The sequence below is a fragment of the Symphalangus syndactylus genome, chromosome 3 (genome assembly GCF_028878055.3).
Source record: "Symphalangus syndactylus isolate Jambi chromosome 3, NHGRI_mSymSyn1-v2.1_pri, whole genome shotgun sequence".
Lineage (NCBI taxonomy): Eukaryota > Metazoa > Chordata > Mammalia > Primates > Hylobatidae > Symphalangus > Symphalangus syndactylus.
This window is the reverse complement of record NC_072425.2, coordinates 108,742,679-108,764,564: the sequence shown is the minus strand read 5'-3', so window position 1 is coordinate 108,764,564 and position 21,886 is coordinate 108,742,679. Positions and strand designations below refer to the sequence as shown.

Here is a 21,886-nt window from a genome sequence, read left to right as displayed (position 1 = left end):
ACCCCTTACTGACAGTGATTTAGTGTCCCCCTTCATCTGACGTAATGAATGAGTTGCAATGAACAGTCTTGTATATATGCCATTTCTAAATTCTTCATGTAGGTTGCTACTGTTGTTTTAAGTATTATATGACATGACTGGTAAAAAAGAGCTGAAAATCTACCTTAGTTTCCATGTTGAGGAGATGAAGTCCTTTTATATTCACTCCTACATACACAGGGATGACTTTATGATTGCTGGGGCTTGCCTTTGTAAATATCTGTCCTGTGAAAAATGCTGCTCCATAAGTAGGAATTTCCCAGCAATTCTGTAAGAACATGCGCTGAAGGTGATGCATTTCTTTACTGACACCTTCACTTGTACTGAGATTCTAAAAACAAACAAGGTAAATTAAAAGAGATGTGAAAAGAAAATGTACCATTGATAATCCAAATAGATCAACTAAGCAGTTTCTAAAATCAAGACTGCCCCTAAAGAATAAAATCATAGCACATTATATCAGGAGTACTTTTTCTCTTGCGATGTTAATATTAAAAAAAAAAAATTGAGGTCTAAAGATACTGTCTATGCTATTGGGTTTTAATTGCTTCACGGGCATGGATAGTATATTATTTCAAATTTTTATCTTTAGTCCGTACCACAGTATTTGGCATGTAGAAGGTATTCAGTAAAAGATTATATATTACTAAAAATAAAAATACCTTGCTAATTTCAATTTCAAGCATTGTGAACTAGAAGATACATTTTTAATTTCAGGACTATAAATTTAATCTACCTATGTTTAAAATATTAATAACACTAACAAAGTTTCAACTAGCCTATGGAATGTCTTTTAATTTCTATTAAACAGCTTACCTTGTATTCATGAAGTATGCGATTTGTCCAGTGAGGTGCCTTACTTTTCAGTTTGGTAATAGGTACGATGGATTTTAGATTTTCTTCACTGTAAGCACACATGCCAACATCCTTTAAATAAATCATCTTTAGTAGCTAAAGCATAGTAATCATTCTGCTACAAATGGCTTTCAGTAACGTAATTTTTAAGCTGAAAAATATTTTGCTGTAAAATATCAGAGAACTCTAAAAATGTTAAGCAAAAAGCCACAAATCTCATATTATCAATTTAGATAAATGTTTCTTCTTTCCATAACCAGAAAATATTTTTGAAAATTGAAAACCACAATAACCAAATTCAGATATGCTTAAAACCTCAGTGTTTTCTCTCAAAGACTGAACACAAAACTAGTTTTTATGGTGGGATTCTTAAGTACATCTGCCTTATAAAATGTTTTACTACTTATTCAAGTCAGGTTTTAGTGAACTTATTTAAGCATAAAGAAAGATAAAGAAAAAATATAAAGTATATCAAACTATAGTCAAATATGAGAAAAGTAAAATTGGAGAGTGTAACTTTAAGAATGCTTTACTATTACGTCTTTTCTCATTCTATGTCTTATATTATTTAATTCCAAACCAATGTAATGTATAAATATTTTCTAATAACATTTTTAAACTTTCTTGGTTAAACAGAATCTTGAGCATAGCACAAGACCATGCACAATATTAAATACTTACTTTAGGAAACCTTGCTTGTGTTTTTTACTCTCATAATTTCCATAGACTATTTGCAAAAGCAGACTTGCCAATGTTATCAGCTTAGCATCAGGAGCTGTATAAAAGCCCTTCAATAAATTATATCTGGCTTCATCAAAGAGAATAAGAATAGCTAGTGGGTCTTCAATCTTAAAAGAAAAAGTATAATTTGGTTATTAGGCTACAATTTCTTTTTACAAATGAACAACTTAATATGGGAAAAGCAAAAGCTACATATTTGTATATAAATGAGCTGTTACTGCTTTGAGCAGAGGTTGGCAAACATTTTTTTGTTAAGGCCCAGAGAGTAGTATTTTAAGCTTTGTAAGCTATATAATCGCTGTTGCAACTAATCAACTGTGGCACTGTAGCACAAAGAAAGCCACAGGTGATACATCAACAAATGGGTATGGCAGTGTTCTAATAAAACTTTATGTAGGAATACTGAAATATGAATTTCAAAAAATTTCGCATGACAGGAAATATTGTTCTTTCGATTTTTTTAACAATCAAAAAACATTAAAAAAATTAGCTTGTGAGGTATACAAAAATTGGCAAAATATGGCTATAAGCTATAGTTTGCTAACCTGGTTGTCTAACGCATATTATCAGTTTATAAATATGGATAATTTTTAGCAAAATTTTACCTAAATTTTTGTATGACTGAAACATTTTTCTATTACCTATGCTTCATACAATACAGTAGTGGATGGACTTCAAAGAAGATAAAAGGAAGTATCTTAATTTCCAAAGGACAAATGCATTTTTAAAAAGCCTGTTGTAAGACATTTTAAATTTTGACTAAAAAGACTTTACACTTTCAAATATTAATAATATTCAAGAAGAGTAAATTTTTGTTTTGTTTTTTGAGACAGGGTCTTGCTCTGCCAGCCAGGCTGGAGTGCAGTGGCATGAACATGTCCCACTGCAGCCTCGACCTCGTGGGCTCAAGCTATCTACCTGCCTCAGCCTCCCAAGTAGCTGGGACAAGAGGTGTGCAACACCATGCCTGGCTAATTTTTAAATTTTTTGAAGACAGAAGGTCTTGCCATGTTGCCTAGGCTGGGCTTAAGCAGTCCTCTCACCTCGGCCTCCCAAAGTGTTGGGATTACAGGTGTTAGGCACTGCACCTGGCCTAGATCTTTTTTCTTTTAAACTTTAGTTTAAAGTTTATCCAATAAGATTAGTAAAGATTTGAGAAATCCTAGCCTACAGAATATATTCCTATTTGTACAAAGTCACCGGTTATAAAGTTTCTGAATAAATACTTAAAGTATTTCCAAATACAATTCATAACGATCCCAAGCTTGAAAAAAAATGATTTTTGCGGCCAGGCACGCAAAATTTTTGCTCACGCCTGTAATCCTAGCACTTTGGGAGGCCGAGGCGGGTGGATCACGAGGCCAGGAGATCAAGACCATCCTGGCTAACACGGTGAAATCCCGTCTCTACTAAAAATACAAAAAATTAGCCAGGCATGGTGGCAGGCGCCTGTAGTCCCAGCTACTGGGGAGGCTGAGGCAGGAAAATGGCATGAACCCAGGAGACGGAGCTTGCACTGAGCCGAAATTGCACCAGTGCACTCCAGCCTGGGTGACAGAGAGAGACTCTGTCTCAAAAAAAAAAAAAAAAAAAAAAAGATTTTTGCAACATTAACTGAAATACTATTTTTCTATCTTAAAATACTCTATATAATATTAAAAAAAAATTTCATGGGAAAAAAATGAAGGGGACTGTTCTAAATTAAAAGAGACTAAAGAGACATCCAAATATAAAGCATGAGCCTTGACTAGATCCTGGGGCTGGGAGGCATAAAAGTATTTTGAAACAACTGGGAAAAATCTGAATTTGAATCAGATATTATGTAATTATGTAATTATTAATTTTATTAGGTTGGAAACGTTATTGTGGTAGGTAGAGATGTCCTTATTCTTAGAAGATGCACACCAAAATATGTAGGAATGACACCCGCAACTCAGTTTAAAATGGTTCACAAAGAAAGTAAATACAGTAAAGCAAATTGTTAACAACTTGTGATCTAATGAATGGTAAATGGTGTAAACTGTATTACTTTTTAATATGCCTATGGCTTTTCAAATTTCTCAAAATAAAATGGAAAATGACTGAATGAAAGCATATTTTCTAATAAAAACTGACATTGTATATTTGAAGAATATAATATGAGTAGATAATAAGTTACAATTCCCAATACCATGTTCAATGAGTTTTAGTCACCATTTTTTATTTTCTAATGAAATCAGGATGTTTTCATCCTAAAAGGATGATGCTAAACAATAAGTGTAATTCTGTTTTTCAGATGGTACAAACAGGAATTTCCTAATTATATAATGAGTGAAAGAACACAACTGCTTTACCAGATTATCATGACATTCTGGTTTACCATAAGAACTTTTTTTTTTTTTTTTTTTTTTTTTTTTTTTTTTTTTTTGAGACGGAGTCTTGCTCTGTCACCCAGGCTGGAGTGCAGTGGCACAATCTCGGCTCACTGCAAACTCTGCCTCCCGGGTTCATGCCATTCTCCTGCCTCAGCCTCTCCGAGTAGCTGGGACTACAGGCGCCCGCCACCACGCCCGGCTAATTTTTTGTATTTTTAGTAGAGACAGGGTTTCACCGTGGTCTCGATCTCCTGACCTCGTGATCCGCCCGCCTCGGCCTCCCAAAGTGCTGGGATTACAAGCGTGAGCCACCGCGCCCGGCCTTACCATAAGAACTTACTAAGCCTTGCTTCCTTTTTACTTGAGTCTCCTTTATTTTATAATTATGCAATTTATTTATCATCCAAGTATTATCATTACTGCTCCTTTTCTCTACCAGTGAAGTATTATAATATTACTTGGGAGGAGAAGGCAGACAGCGTATACTTAGATTATGTGCAGATTTTATAGATATCATACATTTTTTAAGTTATAGGGTAAAACAGATACAACATTTGTCATTTGAACCATTTTTAAGTGTGAAATTCAGTGGCATTAATTATGTTCACAATGTTGTGCTACCATCACTACTATCTAGTTCCACGTAGTTTATATCACCCCAAAGAGAAATTGTTAACTGGTAAGAATTTCCCACCCCTCCCCTAGCCTAGCACCTCTGATAACCTCCCATCTATTTTTTCCCTTTATGCCTTTGCCTATTCTAGATTACTTAATATAAGTAGAATTAAATATTTGTTCGTGTCTGGCTTATTAGTGTTTTCAAGGTTCACTCATGTTGTCACATGTATCATAACTTCATTCCTTTGTATCAGTGAATAATACTCTATTTGTATATATAGATGACATTTTGTTTGTCCACTCATCTGTTGATGGACACTTAGGGTGCCTCTACCCATTTGGTTATTATGAATAATGCTGCAGTGACATACAAGTATGTTTGAGTCCTTGTTTTCAATTATTTCAGGCATGTATCTAGGAGTGGAATTGCTGGATCATATGGTAATTCTATTTTCAGATTTTTGAAGAACCACTGTTTTCCACAGTGGCTGCACCACTTTACATTCCCACCTGCGATGTACCAGGGTTCCAATTTCTCTACATTTTTACCAACTCATTATTTTCTGTTTTGTTTTTTATAGCCATCCTAGTAGGTGTGGTTTCTCACTGAGGTTTTAATTTGCATTTCCCTAATAACTAATGATGTTGAGCATCTTTTCATGTGCTTGTTGGCTATTTATATATTCAAGTCCTTCGACCTATTTTATTTACAGACAGGGTCTTGCTCTTTCATCCAGCCCAGAGTGCAGTGGATGGATCATAACTATAGCCTTGAACTCCTGGGTTCAAGTGATCCTCCCATCTCACTGCTGAGTAGCTAGAACTACAGGTGTGTGCCACCACGCCAGGCTGTTAAAAAAACAAAAAAACAACAAAAAAAAACTTTTTTGTAGAGATGGGGTCTCACTATGCAGCCAGGCTGGTCTCAAATTCCTGGCCTCAAGTGAGCCTCCCACCTCATCCTTCCAAAGCACTGGGATTACAGAAGTGAACCACCACGCCCGGACTTTCTTTTTTTCTTTTTTTTTTTTTTTTTGAGATTGTCTTGCTCTATTACCCAGGCTGGTATGCAGTCGTGTGATATTGGCTCATTGTAACCTCTCCCTCCCAGACTCAAGCGACCTTCCCACCTCAGTCTCCTGAATAGCTGGTACTACAGTGTGTGACACCATGCCTGGCGAATTTTTAAAGTTTTTTACAGAGATGAAGTTTCACTATGTTGCCCAGGCAGGTCTCAAATTCCTGGGTTCCCATGATCCTCCCATCTCAGCCTCTCAAAGTGCTGAGATTACAGGTGTAAGCTTACCGCACCGAATCCTGACCATTTTTAATTGGGTTGTTGGCCTTTTTATTGTTGAGATGTAGGAGTTCTTTATATATTCTAGATAGTAAACCCTTATCTATGATTTGCTAATATTTTCTCCCATTCTGTTGCTTTTCACTTTCTTAATAATGTCCTTTAAAGCACAAAAGTTTTTGATTTTGATGAAGTTTAACTTATCCAATATTTCTTTTGTTGTTCATGCTTTTGTTGTCATGTCTGACTCCACTGCCTAATCCAAGGTCATGAAGATTTATCCCTTTGTTTTCTTCTATGAGTTTTACGGTTTTAGCAATTATATTTAGGTCACTGATGCATTTTTATTATTATAATATTTGAGATGGAGTCTCACTTCGTCACCCAGGCTGGAGTACAGTGGCGTGATCTTGACTCACTGCAACCTCTGCCTCCCGGGTTCATGCAATTCTCGTGCCTCAACCTTCTAAGTAGCTGGGACTACAGAGGTGTACCACCACGGCTGGCTAATTTTTTGTATTTTTAGAAGAGATGGGGTTTTGCCATGTGGGCCAGGCCGGTCTAGAACTCCTGTCCTCAAGTGATCCACCCGCCTCAGCCGCCTCAGCCTCCAAAAGTGCTGGGATTACAGGTGTGAGCTACCATGCCCAGCCATTTTAACTTTTTATATGGCACGAAGTTGGGGTCCAATTTCCTACTTTTGCAATGTGAACTTACAGTTATACCAGCACCATCTGTTGAAAAGACTCTTCTTTCTCCATTAGATGAACCTGGTAGCCCTGTCAAAAGTCTACTGGCTGTATATGTATGGGTTTATTTCTGAAAACTCAATTCTATTCCATTGGTCTGTATGTTTATCCTTATGCTAGAGTACCACAATGCTTTTGATTACTTAGCTTTGTGGTGTGCTTTGAAATTGAGTAATGTCAATCTCTCAACTTGATTCTTCTTTATTCAAGATTGCTTTGGCTATTTGAGGCCCCTTGCAATTCTTGTGCATTTGAGGACTGTCTGTTCCACTTTCACAAAAAAAGCTATTGGAATATTGTTAGGGACTGCATTAAATCTGTAGATCACTTTGCTAGTCGTGACATCTTAACAACGCTAACTATTCCTATCATTGAACATGGAGATGTCTTTCCAGTTATCAGGTCTTATTTTTCAGCAATGTTTTATAGTTTTCAGTGTACAAGTCTTGAACTTCTTCTGTTAAATTTATTCCTGAGTATTTTATTCTTAGATGCTATTTTAATGGACTTCTTAATCTCTTTCTTGTATTCTTTGCTGGTATATAGACAACAGATTTTGTGTGTTGAGCTTATACCTTGAAACTTCACTGAATTAATTTATTAGCTCTAGCTTTCTTGTGGATTCTTTGGGAATTCCTATGTATACGTCATTTGCCAAAAACTAAGGTCTTGATTATTGGTGAAAGTGCACATCCTAATTTTGTACCTTAAGAGGACAGTTTTCAGTCTTTTACCATTGAATATGATATTAGCTGTGGGTTTTTCGTGAACACGCTTAATCATGCTGAGAAGTTCGCTTGTATTCCTGGTTTTCTGAGAGTTTTTTAAATCATGAAAGGGTGTTGGATTTTGTCAAATGCCTTTCCGCATCAATTAAGATGATCATGTGTTTTCTTCCCTTCCTTTCATTCTATTAATGTGATTCTAACACATTTTTAACAAATAATGAAGTCCTTAGTTTTTGGTAAATTTCATAGCAATTTTTATGTGACTCTTAGTATATTTGGCTGAGAGGATCAACTCTATCTTTGGCTTGATAATATAAAAGGAGCAATATATATAGTTATGTACAAAATGTTTACCAAGTTTGGACATGGCTGTTGAAATTTTCTTGTGCTAAAATTTAACTGTGTTTGTTTAATATTCCCTGAGAATAAAGAATTAAGAAATGTATTCTATTTTTTTCTTCACTAACATTGTAAGACCGTAAAACAATTTCATCATATTTAGATTATCATGCCTAATTTAAGCTGTTATAATCTCTCCCTTGTCCATTCATCGTTCTTTTTTTTTTTTGAGATGGAATCTCGTTCTGTCGTCCAGGCTGGAGTGCAGTGGCATGATCTCGGCTCACTGCAACCTCCGCCTCCCAGGTTCAAGCAATTCTCTGCCTCGGCCTCCCAAGTAGCTGGGATTACAGGCGCCTGCCACCATGCCTGGCTAATTTTTGTATTTTTAGCAGAGACAGGGTTTCACCATCTTGGCCAGGCTGGTCTTGAATTCCTGACCTCGTGATCCACCCGCCTTGGCCTCCCAAAGTGCTGGGATTACAGGCATGAGCCACTGTGCCTGGCCCATTCATCCTTCTTATGGCATTATGTCACTTCTTCGTCTCTAAAATCCACAGTAGTTCAAATCCAAATATACTTGTCTGGACAGACTTCTTTTTATCAAATGTAAATACTATTCTCATTTTTTACTATGTATAGAGTTCTCTGTTTGAGTTAAGATGAGCTACTTAGGCTAGGCACGGTGGCTCACGCTTGTAATCCCAGCACTTTGGGAGGCCAAGATGGGCAGATCACTTGAAGCCAGGAGTTCAAGACCAGACTGGCCAACATGGCAAAACCCCATCTCTGCTAAAAATACAAAATAAGTTAGCTGAGTGTGGTGGCACACGCCTATAATCCCAACTACTTGGGAGGCTGAGGTATGAGAACCGCTTAAACCTGGGAGGTGGAGATTGTAGTAAGCCGAGATTGTGCCACTCCAGCCTGGGAGACAGAGCAAGACTCAGTCTCAAAAAAAAAAAAAGAAAAAAAAAGATGAGCCACTTATGGACTGCTGAGAATGACTTTCGCATTGTTCCCTTTGCTAGTATAATCTTATCCACCCAGGATGTTCTCTTCCACACCAGTGTTTCTCTTTCTTCCTTCAAAATGTATACAACTGATTAGCCCTTTATTAAGTTTATCCTTGACAGTGTACTTCCTAACTAAACAATTTTTTTTCCTGTATAATTTGGCTCCACATCTGATTGCTAATTTTCTTTCGGATAGCGTCCCTATTTCTTTTGTATTCTTAAGACAATGGGAGTGGAAATGAAAAATCCCAACCAAGGGCTTTGTAAGTAGATCTACTGAAACTCCACCAATTATCACAGGGATGTAAGGATTGATTTAAGGATGTAAGCACAATTTCTGCCTCTAGTGCTTACGATAGAAACTCAACAGATTTTGTGCATTTAAATAACTGTAAATAAGATTTCCAAGCAAACCTGTTTTTCAACTTCCAAAGGAAGTCTCACATCTCTTCTTAGAAAAAGCTGAGGTGTTTCCCTTTGAGGATCCAGATTAGTCAATTCAGCAAGTATTTCTGGCCAGTCACGAACATGTTGCAAGGGTTTATGATATGGTTTGAGTTGAAGGCCTGAAAAACATCTTTCCTTTTATAAATGATAACGTAAAAAGTCAATTATATCAATGCATAGAAACTTTGTATTAAACTATCTGCACTTCTGTACTGAATACTCACAAATTAAATTTAAATATAAAATTAACATTTTAATCAATATGACTACCCAATTTGCAGTTAACTGCTTATTATCAATATAAGAATTATTAAAAATAATTCTTACATAAAATTTATCAAATGTGTATGAAATCCTTAATTCCATTATAGCCTATTTAATTATGACATAAGTGGAATTCCTAGTTAAAAAGATACAACTAAGCTATTAAATAACCAATCACATCAATCAAATTCTTTTTGTATGGGTAATACTTTGAGGAACAAATATATAGTGTCATTAGGTTGATTTTAAATAAAAAGGTTGATTTTAAATGGAAAACTAATGTAAGAGAAAAGAACATTTGTATTATTTCAAAATGAGCACAAAAAATAAAGGCAAGTTGCATAAGCACAACATTTAATGGCATTCAAATCAAATGCCATTGCCATAGAAGAAAAGTTTTGTTTTTTAATTATTAAAAAATGCTTTGAATGAAGCAGGGGAAGGGGGTGGGCAGGGACTTACCTGTTTCAGCAGTTTGAACACTAATAATTTATATAAAAGAGAAGAACATTGTATTATTTCAAAATTTAAGAGGCAAGAATAAAAAGAAGTTATACTTTTTACCAACCCACTCCCAAAAAGGAATAATAAGGTTTACTATAACATAATAAAAACTTTCTTACTGAGGTTTTCTGAACAAATCCATATAGTGAAATATTGCTGAGTTTCTTGAGAGAGACGCATTCCTTCCATTATCTGCTGCACTGTGGTATTATTTCCATGCTTCAATTCAACAGAACGATATGACCCATCCATTCTGTATATTCGAACTTTTTCATACTACAAGAAACGATAACTTACGTAACCAGCTTAAAAAATTATACATCACAATCTAACAAGATACTTTCCTTCAACTTCATGTGCTTTATTATAGATTTCTAACATGAAAAATATCAGAAACACTGTTTCAAGTGAGAATCTGTTGGTGATATTTTAAAAACATTTTACTGGCCAGGCACAGTGGCTCACGCCTATAATCCCAGCACTTTGGGAGGCCGAGGCGGGCGGATCATGAGGTCAGGAGATCGAGATCATCCAGGCTAACAGGTGAAACCCTGTCTCTACTAAAAATACAAAAAAAAAAAAAAATTAGCCGGGCGTGGTGGTGGGCGCCTATAGTCCCAGCTACTCAGGAGGCTGAGGTGGGAGAATGGCGTGAACCCCGGGAGGAGCTTGCAGTGAGCCGAGATCGCGCAACTGCACTCCAGCCTGGGCGACAGAGCAAGACTCCGTCTCAAAAAAACAAAAAACAAAAAAAAATTTTTACTTCCATTACTTGTATTTTCTAAAATATTTTCCTCTGGATGTTCCAGAAATAAGTTTGGGAAACTAAGGAGAACGACTTAAACAAATACTCCATGTCAAATTCTTTTGACAGGATGTTTTAGCGCCTTTAATGTACAATGTAAATATCAAACGAGAGATACAAACTTGATTACTGAATCTAGTGTTAGTCAAGTATTTCATGAGTCTAGTGGGTCACAAATCATACAACAGAAACGTGTACCACCAATAACTTGTCCTACGAGGAATTTGTGATGGAACACTTTGCAGGTAAAAGTTATCAATGAACTTTGAGCCAGTTTCCTTCCCCCAGTTTAGAAAATTCCAGAGTAGTAGCATTCTCAATGGATTTTTATTGTTATAGGAAGTAAGTAATGTCCCCAAATAACTTCCAGGCCAGTTCACTTTGGATAAAAGAACTTTACCCCTCCTACCTTATTCATTCACAATATAAAAATTATATCAGGGATAAAAATGAGTTAAAACTACATAGTTAGAAAATAAATTGCAATGAAGTATAACATAAGGGTACCTGTACTGCTTGTCTATTTCCTTGACTCTGTCTTATGCTCTTGGAGTAAGTGTTTTGAAAAAATGCATGAGTGTGTGGTATGTGTGTAATATTAAAGGCAGAGACCATATATTCCTTATAATTTTCAGCACTTTGTCATGTTAAATCCAAACAGATACTCAACAAATACTTATTGTATAGTTATTGGTTAATGCCTGGAGAGGCTTAGGTAAATGGGTTATATCTGTTAGTATAAACCCTTTATCCTTTATTTGTTGGTATAAATCTTATTTCAAACAGTTTTTAAACTAATGATAGCCAGGAGTGGTGGCACATGTCTATAGTCCCAGCTACTCAAGAGTCTGAGGTGGGAGGACTGCCTAAGCCTAGAAGGTTGAGGCTGCAGTGCATCACGATTGTCTGTGAATAACCATTGTACTCCAGCCTGGGCAACATAGTGAGACCCTGTCTCATAAAAATAAAAATAATTAAATTAATAATTTTTATCATCATTATAACCCTTAGGCATAATTTTCTTTTCATTGTTAATTCTTCTGTATTTTAATGTCACTAATTTGAGGTTTATGCCTCTAAATACAATTATTATTTTAATAGCTACGTTTGCCAGCATTTTCGATTTATGAGTTTATTTCCAGTTGTAATTAGATAGAAAGGCCAGGTTGAGTTAGCAGAATAAAAAAGATTGGAAACACTTATTTTACTTTTATGAGGAGGAAAATGAGTCTGTTATATATAAACTTGCTGAGACTGAATGAATGATGTGCAATGCTTTTATTTAAAAATATAAAATGTTGTTTAAGAGGCCTAAGTAGAGGGATATGCGACAATGAATAGATTAAAATTATGTGTAATCAGGCTGGGCACAGTGGCTCACGCCTGTAATCCCAGCACTTTGGGAGGCCGAGGCGGGCAGATCATGAGGTCAGGTGATCGAGACCATCCTAGCTAACACAGTGAAACCCCATCTCTACTAAAATTACAAAAAATTAGCCAGGCATGGTGGCAGGCGCATGTAATCCCAACTACTTGGGAGGCTGAGGAGGAGAACTGCTTGAACCCGGGAGGCAAAGGTTGCAGTGAGCTGAGATCGTGCCATTGCATTCCAGCCTGGGTGAAAGAGCGAGACTCCATCTCAAAAAAAAAATGTTTAATCAACACGTCAAGCGTAGAAATTATATGAAAATTTTAAGTGTTCTGAAAGTTTTATTTACTTATTTTTGCAAGTTTTATTTTGTTATGCAAGAATAAACATCCAAATGTTAGGGATAATACAGTCTACAATGAGGTTTTTTGTTTGTCTGAGACGGAGTCTCGCTCCGTCGCCAAGGCTGGAGTACAGTGGCACAATCTTGGCTCACTGCAACCTCCGCCTCCCGGGTTCAAGCAATTCTCCTGTCTCAGCCTCCTGAGTAGCTGGGACTACAGGTGCACGCCATCATGCCCAGCTGATTTTCGTATTTTTCATAGAGATGGGGTTTCACCATGTCTGGATCTCTTGACCTTGTGATCCGCCTGCCTTTGCCTCCCAAAGTGCTGGGATTACAGGTGTGAGCCACCATGCCTGGCCTACAATGAGGTTTTATAGCAGTAAAGAAGCCATAATCGTTTGTCTTTCCACTCTTGCCACAGATCCTCAAATTTAAATCTTATTAATTTAAATACTATGCCTGGCTCTAACTATGAAGATAATTCTTACTGGTTTGTTAATGGCTTCCTTCAACAATTTTGCAGCTTCTTCCCAGTTGTTTTGTTTGTTTTCTTCACAAATATTTAATGGAGATCTTCCTTGTTGGTCTGTTATATGCTAGAAATGTGGGTGGGGAGGGGAAAAAAAGGCATTACAAATTATGGTATTCTAAAGGAAAATGTCATACAATTAATCAAAGTTTCATAAAAAAGAGACTCTTGTCAAGTACTAAGTAAATATTAACCACACTTGGTACGTATTATGTTTAGAATAAACAAGAGTTGCCAAGATAAAGGACTCAAAGCACTAATCAATGTGATGACTGTTTTTTAAAAGTTCTGATATAGACATAATAAAGGTTTTAATACTATTATTTTCCTCTTTATGATATTTCCATTTTATGAATTTCCTTTATGAAATTCTGGAAAATCTTTTTCCTTTTTCAAGATGTTTTTGGAGAAGTACAATATAAAATGAAGAGGTTAAATTCTACATACATTCTGAAGACAGACTGTGGTGATGGTTGTACAATAATGTAAATGTACTTAATGCCACTGAATTGTACGCCTAAAAATGGTTAATGTAAATTTTAGGCGAGGTGTATTTAAAAAATCTTAAAAAAAAGTATGTTCAAAAGCACAACTCATATATTCCATTACTTATTCTACAAAGTACAACTCATATATTCCGTTACTTATTCTATAAAGTAATGGAATTTATTTTTATTTTTCAGATGAACTCTCAAACATACAATTTAACATTTTAATGTCATTACTTGTTACTCACTGCTTGAATATTATTTTTAAAAACCTGGAAAATAACTTACTCTATCAATTTCTGGATGGTTTAGGAGAATCTGTACTATTTCAGCATGTCCTCCTCCAGCAGCAAAATGAAGAGGAGAACTAAGTTGTCCATTTAAAAGGTTTGGATTGCACTTTCCTTTCTCTAACAATATGCGAGTGGCCTCAACTTTTCCATACCTGTATAAAAAAACAAACAAACAAAAAACAAAAAAAAAAACTTACCTAAAAAAAACATCTGAAATGTTTTTAAAAATCCAAATTTAGATGGTATCTCAAAGAAATCTAAGAATTTTCTAGGACAGACAGCAAAGGATTATTAAGATACTGACATAATGTTTTCAATGATTAGGGGTTTCTTATTAATTATTCTGGTTCAATTAAACGGTTTCTATTTCTGATAAACTGGAAGAAAATATAACCTCAAATACAAGATAGAGCAGATGACAGAAACATCCCATGTGAACTACAAAGGTTAGATACAATTTTTAGTCAAATATAGTTTCAGAAACAGAAAATAACTCATATAAGAAAACTTAGTAAGAATGCTTTTCACTTAGGCCCGGCTGTTTACAAAATAGGCCCAAAGATGTAATTCTATACATAGTTGCTATATTAGACAATGTGAGAGAGACAAAGATGTATAAAATATGTGGTCTCTACCCTGAATGGTTTACAGTGTTATTTGAGGCAAAACATAAACATGGGATAAGTTACATAAATGCTGTAAAATTTAAGTATGGTAATGTTTGTTCATGCTTTAAAAAATATCAGAGGCTGGGCGCAGTGGCTCACACCTGTAATCCCAGCATTTTGGGAGGCAGAGGCAGGCGGATCACAAGGTCAGGAGTTCGAGACCAGCCTAACCAACATGGTGAAACCCCGTCTCTACTAAAAATACAAAAATTAGGCGGGCATTGTGGCACACGCCTGTAATCCCAGCTCAAGAGATATAATTCCAGAAAACAAGAGATATGATTTCAGTCTAGATGGTCCTGTAAAGTGCTCTGATAGAAGAACAATTTGAACTGAATGTTACTGTTTTTGAGATTGAGTCTCACTCTATGCCCAGGCTGGAGTGCAGTGGTGCAATCTCAGCTCACTGTAACGTCTGCCTCCTGGGTTCAAGAGATTCTCGCATCTCAGCCTCCCAAGTAGCTGAGATTACAGGCATGCGCCACCACGCCCAGCTAATTTTTGCGTTTTTAGTAAAGATGGGGTTTCGGCCGGGCGTGGTGGCTCATGCCTGTATTCCCAACACTTTGGGAGGCCAAGGTGGGCTGATCACAAGGTCAGGAGTTCGAGACCAGCCTGGCCAACATGGTGAAACCTTGTCTCTATTAAAAATACAAGAATTAGCTGGGTGTGGTGGCAGACGCCTGTAATCCCAGCTACTTTGGAGGCTGAGGCAGGAGAATCACTTGAACCCAGGAGGCAGAGGTTGCAGTGAGCCAGAGATTGCGCCACTGCACTCGAGACTGGGTGACAGAGCAAGACTCCATCTCGGTGGGGGTTGCGGGGGGGAAGGTGGGAAGACAGGGTTTGGCCACGTTGCCCAGCCTGGCCTCTAACTCCTGGGCTCAAATGATCCACCTGCCTCAGCCTCCCAAAGTGCTGGGATTAGAGGCGTGGGCCACCACCCCCAGCCTGAACTGAATTTTTAAATAGGAAAGAACTGAAGAGATGTTGAAGAGAGGTAAAATATTTTAGGTAGACAGAAAAGGAGTAAGCAAAGGTCTCAGAAGAGTACAAAGCATACGCACACAGTGAGTCAACCTCTTGGTTACAGCCAAAGACTTATGTAAGGCTGCACTCTGAAGCAAGGGTAGAAAGTAATTTGTTGTGTGGAAATAAGACGGTGAGGTGAGAGGAGAAATGGAAACTTGGTTTTGGTTTTAGATATGGAACATCTGAGGGGAAAACAGCCCATCTTTAGAACTGATTTTCCATCTGTTTTTCCTTTCTTCCCCTTCACAAATACTATGCCTTTTTCTATACTCCAAATTAGACACTTTCATCCTACACCTTACTCAGGTGATTTGTTTTGCTCAGTTTTGCTATTTTTTTTTTTTTTTTAACTTTTATTTTAGACTCTGGGGTACATGTGCGAGTTTGTTATATAGGTAAACTCGTGTCATGGGGGTGTGTCGTACAGATTATTTCACCACCCAGGTACTAAGCCTAGTACCCAATAGTTATTTTTTCCGCTCCTCTCCCTCCTCCCAGCTTCCACCCTCAAGGAGGCCCCAGTATCTGCTGTTCCCCTCTTTGTGCTCATGAGTTCTCATCATTCAGCTCCCATGTGTAAGTGGGAACACATGGCATTTTCTGTTCCTGCGTCAGTTTGCTAAAAATAATGGCCTCCAGCTCCATCCATGGTCCTGCAAAGACATGATCTTGTTCTTTTTTTCTGGCTGCATAGTATTCCATGATGTATACGTACCACATTTTCTTTAACCAATCTGTTATCATGGACCTTTAGGTTGATTCTATGTCTTTGCTATTGTGAATAGTGCTGGAATGAACATTGCATGTGTGTGCATGTGTCTTTATGACAAAATGATTTATATTCCTCTGGGTATATACACAGTAATGGGATTGCTAGGTCAAATGGGAGTTGTTTCTAGCTCTTTCAGGAATTGCCATACTGCTTTTCACAATGGTTAAACTAATTTACACTCCCACCAACAGTATATAAGAGTTCCCTTTCTCTGCAACCTTGCCAGTATCTGTTATTTTTATGACTTTTTAATCACAGCCATTCTGACTGGTGTGAGATGGTACTTAAACTAAACAGCTGCTCTGCACAGCAAAATAAACTATCAAGAGTACACAGACAATCTACAGAATGTGAGACAATATTTGCAAACTATGCATCTGACAGAAGTCTAATATCTAGCATCTATAAGAAACTTAACAAATTAATAAGAAAAAACCACCCCATTAAAAAGTGGGTAAAATACATTAATAGATACTTTTCTAAAGAAGACATACATGCAGCCAAGAGACATATGAAAAAAAGCTCAATATCACTGATCATTAGGGAAATGCAAATCAAAGCCGCAATATTCTTTGCTACTCTTAAGGCATCCTTTCCCCCTTCCTGATTTCGTTCAGGTTAAATTCCATTATGCCTCTGAAATAGTTTAAAATCTATCTTCTCTATATTCCCACTATGTTTTAGCATTCTATTTTTGCTTCTTTTTTGTGACTTATTTCATTCGACCTAATTTCATCCTTGTTTATCCATACCTCTTCTCTATCAGCTTGGCAGCTCCTTGAGGGTAGGGACAGTGTCTTTATATTCTCCAAAATGCCTTATATACAAAAGATAAGTGACTGAAATGTTTAGTAGGCAACTTGAAACTACTTAGGCGGAAGGCAAAGGCTTAGAGTATCTATCTGAGAATATGTAAAATCATCTCACTGAAAAGAATTAAATGGTCTGAAAGAATGGATGAAATCTTTCTGAGAACGAATTTAGAGAAATATGATCACCTTAGAACAATGAAATACATCTAAAAGGGAAAAGATAGTGAGGGAGCAATTTGAGAAGTAATAATAAAAATAATACAAACATACATTTTGTATGATGCTTTAAAACTTCCCAGCTACCTTCTTATATAATTATTTAATATAATCATAAAAATTTATAAAGTAGGCAGAGGTACTTTTTTTACTGCACAGATGAGAAAAATGGAGCTTGATGAGGTTAACTAACTTGCCCAACGTCTCATGGTGACTAGCCAGAGTTAGAAGCCAGTTTTCTGAATCTTAGTAGTACTACTACTAAGACACAGGTTTAGATCACAGAATGGAGGCCAGTGAGTGTTTCAATAGCAATGATATCAATAATATCTTGCATTTGTACTGACCTTCATTATAGCTCCATTATACCCTTTCAACTCCAATTTGTTCTTAGAATGAAAAGTAGTCAAGAATTAAATGCTGCAGAGCAGGGAAACAGATCAAAAACTCAGAAAAAGTTAAGGTTTATGAAGAGTGAAAAAGAGAAAGCAGAGTGTGTCTCCCACTCACCTTTGAAATCTGGCTGTGAAAGGAGGGAAAGAAACAGGATGGTAGCTAAAAGAAGTAGGTTCAGGTGAAAGTAACTTTCAAGAAGGAAGAGAATCATGCATGTTTGAGGGCAAGAAGAAAGTAGATGTGGAAAAAGAAAAGCGAATTTAAGAAGAATAAGAAGAATTTTTACATGTATACCCTATGATACAGGAGAGAGATGGGGACAAAAAGTGATCATTAGGGATGGAGAAGAACATTGATGACGCCTTAAATTTTCTTTGAAAATAGGGGGCAAAAAAGAGTATAGGGAATGAAAGTAGAAAAAGAAAGTAGTGAAAGTTTAAGTACTTAGGAGTAGAAAGGTTTAGAATAGCTTGGAAGGGGAGGACTAAAAGGCTGAATGAAACAAAGACATTTTTTTTTTGAGACGGAGTCTCGCTCTGTCGCCCAGGCTGGAGTGCAGTGGTGCCATCTCGGCTCACTGCAAGCTCCGCCTCCTGGGTTCACACCATTCTCCTGCCTCAGCCTCCCGAGTAGCTGGGACTACAGGCACCTGCCACCACACCCGGCTAATTTTTTGTATATTTAATAGAGACGAGATTTCATGGTGTTAGCCAGGATGGTCTCAACCTCCTGACCTCGTGATCTGCCCACCTTGGCCTCCCAAAGTGCTGGGATTACAGGCGTGAGCCACTGCACCTGGCTGCATGTGATTTCTTTTAGTATTGTTTTTGCTGCCGGTATTTTCTGGTAATCTGAAGAAACAACTATTAACTCAGTTAAAGACAATTACAGTAACTCTTAATACAAAAATTCCATGTAATAAGAAATATAAGAGCATATTTTTAAGGAAACAGAAAAAAGATCTTTATATATATGTATTATATATATATATATATACACACACACACACACAGACATATAAAGCAACTATAGTTAGCTGCTTGATTACAAATATTAAAATCAGATAAATCAAAAGAATTTTGAGTTGGAAGAAACTCTAGAAATGATCGACTGCATTTTATATATGGATAAATAAGCTGAGATGCAGAGAGGTAAAGTGAATTACCTTGCTCAATCTAATACAACTAAGACACTGTGGACATTTAACAAGGCAATAAATAATGTGGTACTTTTTTTTTTTTTTTTTTGAGATGGAATCTCACTCTGTCACCAGGCTGGAGTGCGGTGGCGCAATCTCGGCTCACGGCAATCTCTGCCTCCCGGGTTCAAGCGATTCTCCTGCCTCAGCCTCCCGAGTAGCTGGGATTACAGGCATGCACCACCACGCCCGGCTAATTTTTGTATTTTTAGTGGAGACGGGGTTTCACCATGTTGGCTAGGATGGTCTTGATCTCCTGACCTCGTGATCCACCCACCTCGGCCTCCCAAAGTGCTGGGATTACAGGTGTGAGCCACCGGGCCTGGCCGGTACCTCTTAAATTAGCCAAGGAAGCTTACTTTAAACAATAGGTGAAGAGCAACTTTCCTACAGAAATAATGTAAAAAACTTTATTATACCCTTTCTAGAAGATGACTTATAGTAAACAGTTAACTACTACTCTAAACACTAACAACTCAGCCCAACTGAGGGGAAAAATAATTATGTGAGAGAAGGAGACCAAGAGCTACACTGGGCAACTAGTGGAAAGAGCTAACCCCAAACCTGTCCCAACACTAGTATCTAACATAATGGAAAGCTGTGGTTCTAATGAAGGCTTTTGAGGGCTTCTTAATAACCACAGTTTCTCAAAGCACTAAAAGGATACTTTTATAACAAGACGCAAGGTCAAATCGCAAGTAGTTAACACGTGCAAACTTCCAGTAAGGATAAGCATAACATAATCCCAGTACAAAACAAGAGAAACTGCAAGGGTGAATAAGTGACTTTGTACTCTACAATGACATTTACTAGTCATTAAGTATCCTACTATATGACCTGGCAATGCCTAAGAACACTAACAGTACGTTCCCCATGGGGCAGACCTTACAGTTCTGAACATTGGCACATATACAATCATCTAAGATCAAAACAGAAAACTCCTAAGGCAAACAGGTAGAGAAAAAGTATTTGGAATGAGAACAGTCTTGAAAAGAAGCACTAACATTTATAATTAAAAATGTATTCTTTCTAAAAAGAAAAGAATAAATATTCCATTTACCAGCATGCATAATGAATGGGTGCCCAGTGGTCACTATCTAATTGGTTGACTGAAAATCTTTCACTGAGAAGACGGCTTAGTAATTCTGAATCTCCTTCACAGGCGCTTCGGTGGAGAGGAAAATCATCTACCCACTGTCGTTCCCTAATCATTAAAAAGAAATTTTGAAAAATACAAACAGGACTGTAAAAATTGTTTCAAAAGAAATGTGACACATCTATGAAAGCTCTATATCACTGAGCAGCTGTAAACTCAGTAGTGACTACATTGCACACAAATTGCATATATAATTTTAAACAATACTTTAAATTAGAATGTAAGTTTTTATAAAAGCAATGTGGAGTAAAACCGAAACAGTACTTGTCTTCTGTGACACTGCTCATGCTTCTCTGCCATTTTTCCTGTTTAGGTATTTGGATTTTTGAGTAGTCTGGAGCTCCTAGACCAAAGTATGGATTTATTACCACTTTATCTACCTAGAAAGGGAAAACAATAATAAAAACCCATTAAGAGCTTTGTCATCTTAAATGTTTACATGTTTCTATTTTAAATTTTTATTTATTTATTTATTTATTGAGAATGAGTCTTGCTCTGTTGCCCAGCCTGGAGTTCAGTGCTGTGATCTCAGCTCACTGCAACCTCCGCCTCCCAGGTTCAAGCGATTTTCTTGCCTCAGTCTCTGGGGTAGCTAAGACTACAGGGGTACGCCACCACATCCAGCTAATTTTTGTATTTTTAGTAGAGACGGGATTTCACCATGTTGGCCAGGCTGGTCTCGAACTCCTGACCTCAGGCAATCCGCCCTCCCTGGCCTTCCAAAGTGCCGGGATTACAGGTGTGAGCCACTGCACCAGGCCTTCATGTTTATAATTAGTAATAGATGTATATATCTCAGGAAAAAAAAATTACGCTTGAGATAAAACGTCTTTTAAATCAGAGCTAAAATTCATTCAACTCTTACCCGATTTGTATATTGAAGATCTGATCCAAACAAAGGGTTGTAAATACAGGTATCTGCTTTCTCTAGGGCTAACATCTTACTCTTTATTTCTAGTGCACTATAGCCCATATGTAGTGAGTTTTCTGTCTGACCTGATTCAGTAGCATATGCAGGATTTATGACATTAGTTTTTATCCGCTCAAGAGGAGAAGGTCGGAACAAAGCTGGAATAAAGTGAGATTGTGCATGACGTTCATCTAACCACCTGGCAAAATAAAAAAAGAGGAAGAAGTAGCTGTTCGAAAGTGAAGATGAAAAAGGTAGATTACTATCTAACTCTGATATATGACACTTGTGAATATTACCTTCAGATTTTTATAATTTTAATTTAGTGTTAAGTACTTTATTATTTTTAAAATTTATTTATATTGCAAATTGATTTTTTTTAACAATAAAAAAACATGCATAATACTGTACATACTTTAGGGGCACATGTGATAATATGTTCATATGATCTATAAAGATCAAGTCAGTATACAAATACTTCATTTATTATTAATAAAAGTTTCGTTAATGGATACGGCAAATAAATTTTTAAAATGTATTTGCCATTATAGTAATAAAAACTCCTTTCAAAAAACATAAAAGTTCTCTTAAAATTCAAACTACTGAGATGTAGGTGATATTAGCCCTGTTCTTACAGAAAGACAAAGGCATAAGAGGTTGAATGACTTATTCACTGATAAGAGTAACTCAGTATTAAATGTATAGTTTCATAACAGGGGAATCTTAATTCTTAAGCCAGGGCAGTGTTTGCCATTTCTGAAAAATAAAATTAACATGCTGTACCCAGGCCAGGACAACCTTATCTTCGGGTTTTTCATTTTTATATTAGAATTGAAAAACTTACCATTTTTTAATACATATATTATTTTCATTATTTTCTTCTCAAAGTGTCTGTATCTATCAGAACTAATTTCTACTATAAACATGTATTTGATTAATTAAAAG

At 36.7% G+C, this 21,886-nt stretch overlaps 1 protein-coding gene across 50 annotated transcripts in view; it reads right to left on the bottom strand.

Moving 5' to 3' along the window:
* KRIT1 (KRIT1 ankyrin repeat containing) overlaps nucleotides 1-21,886 on the bottom strand; it is a 44,699-nt gene that overhangs the window by 13,019 nt on the left and 9,794 nt on the right. For 49 of the 50 annotated variants that reach the window (XM_055272749.2, XM_063636360.1, XM_063636377.1 and 46 more), the window contains 10 exons: nucleotides 20,897-21,140; nucleotides 20,296-20,411; nucleotides 19,936-20,079; nucleotides 13,777-13,933; nucleotides 12,960-13,067; nucleotides 10,071-10,227; nucleotides 9,151-9,302; nucleotides 1,576-1,742; nucleotides 856-943; nucleotides 164-370 (listed from right to left, as the gene is read on the bottom strand). In XM_055272749.2, the coding sequence (XP_055128724.1) occupies nucleotides 164-370; nucleotides 856-943; nucleotides 1,576-1,742; nucleotides 9,151-9,302; nucleotides 10,071-10,227; nucleotides 12,960-13,067; nucleotides 13,777-13,933; nucleotides 19,936-20,079; nucleotides 20,296-20,411; nucleotides 20,897-21,140 (1,540 nt within the window). The remainder of the gene's footprint in view (nucleotides 1-163; nucleotides 371-855; nucleotides 944-1,575; nucleotides 1,743-9,150; nucleotides 9,303-10,070; nucleotides 10,228-12,959; nucleotides 13,068-13,776; nucleotides 13,934-19,935; nucleotides 20,080-20,295; nucleotides 20,412-20,896; nucleotides 21,141-21,886) is intronic. The other variant, XM_055272752.2, reaches the window with a different exon arrangement.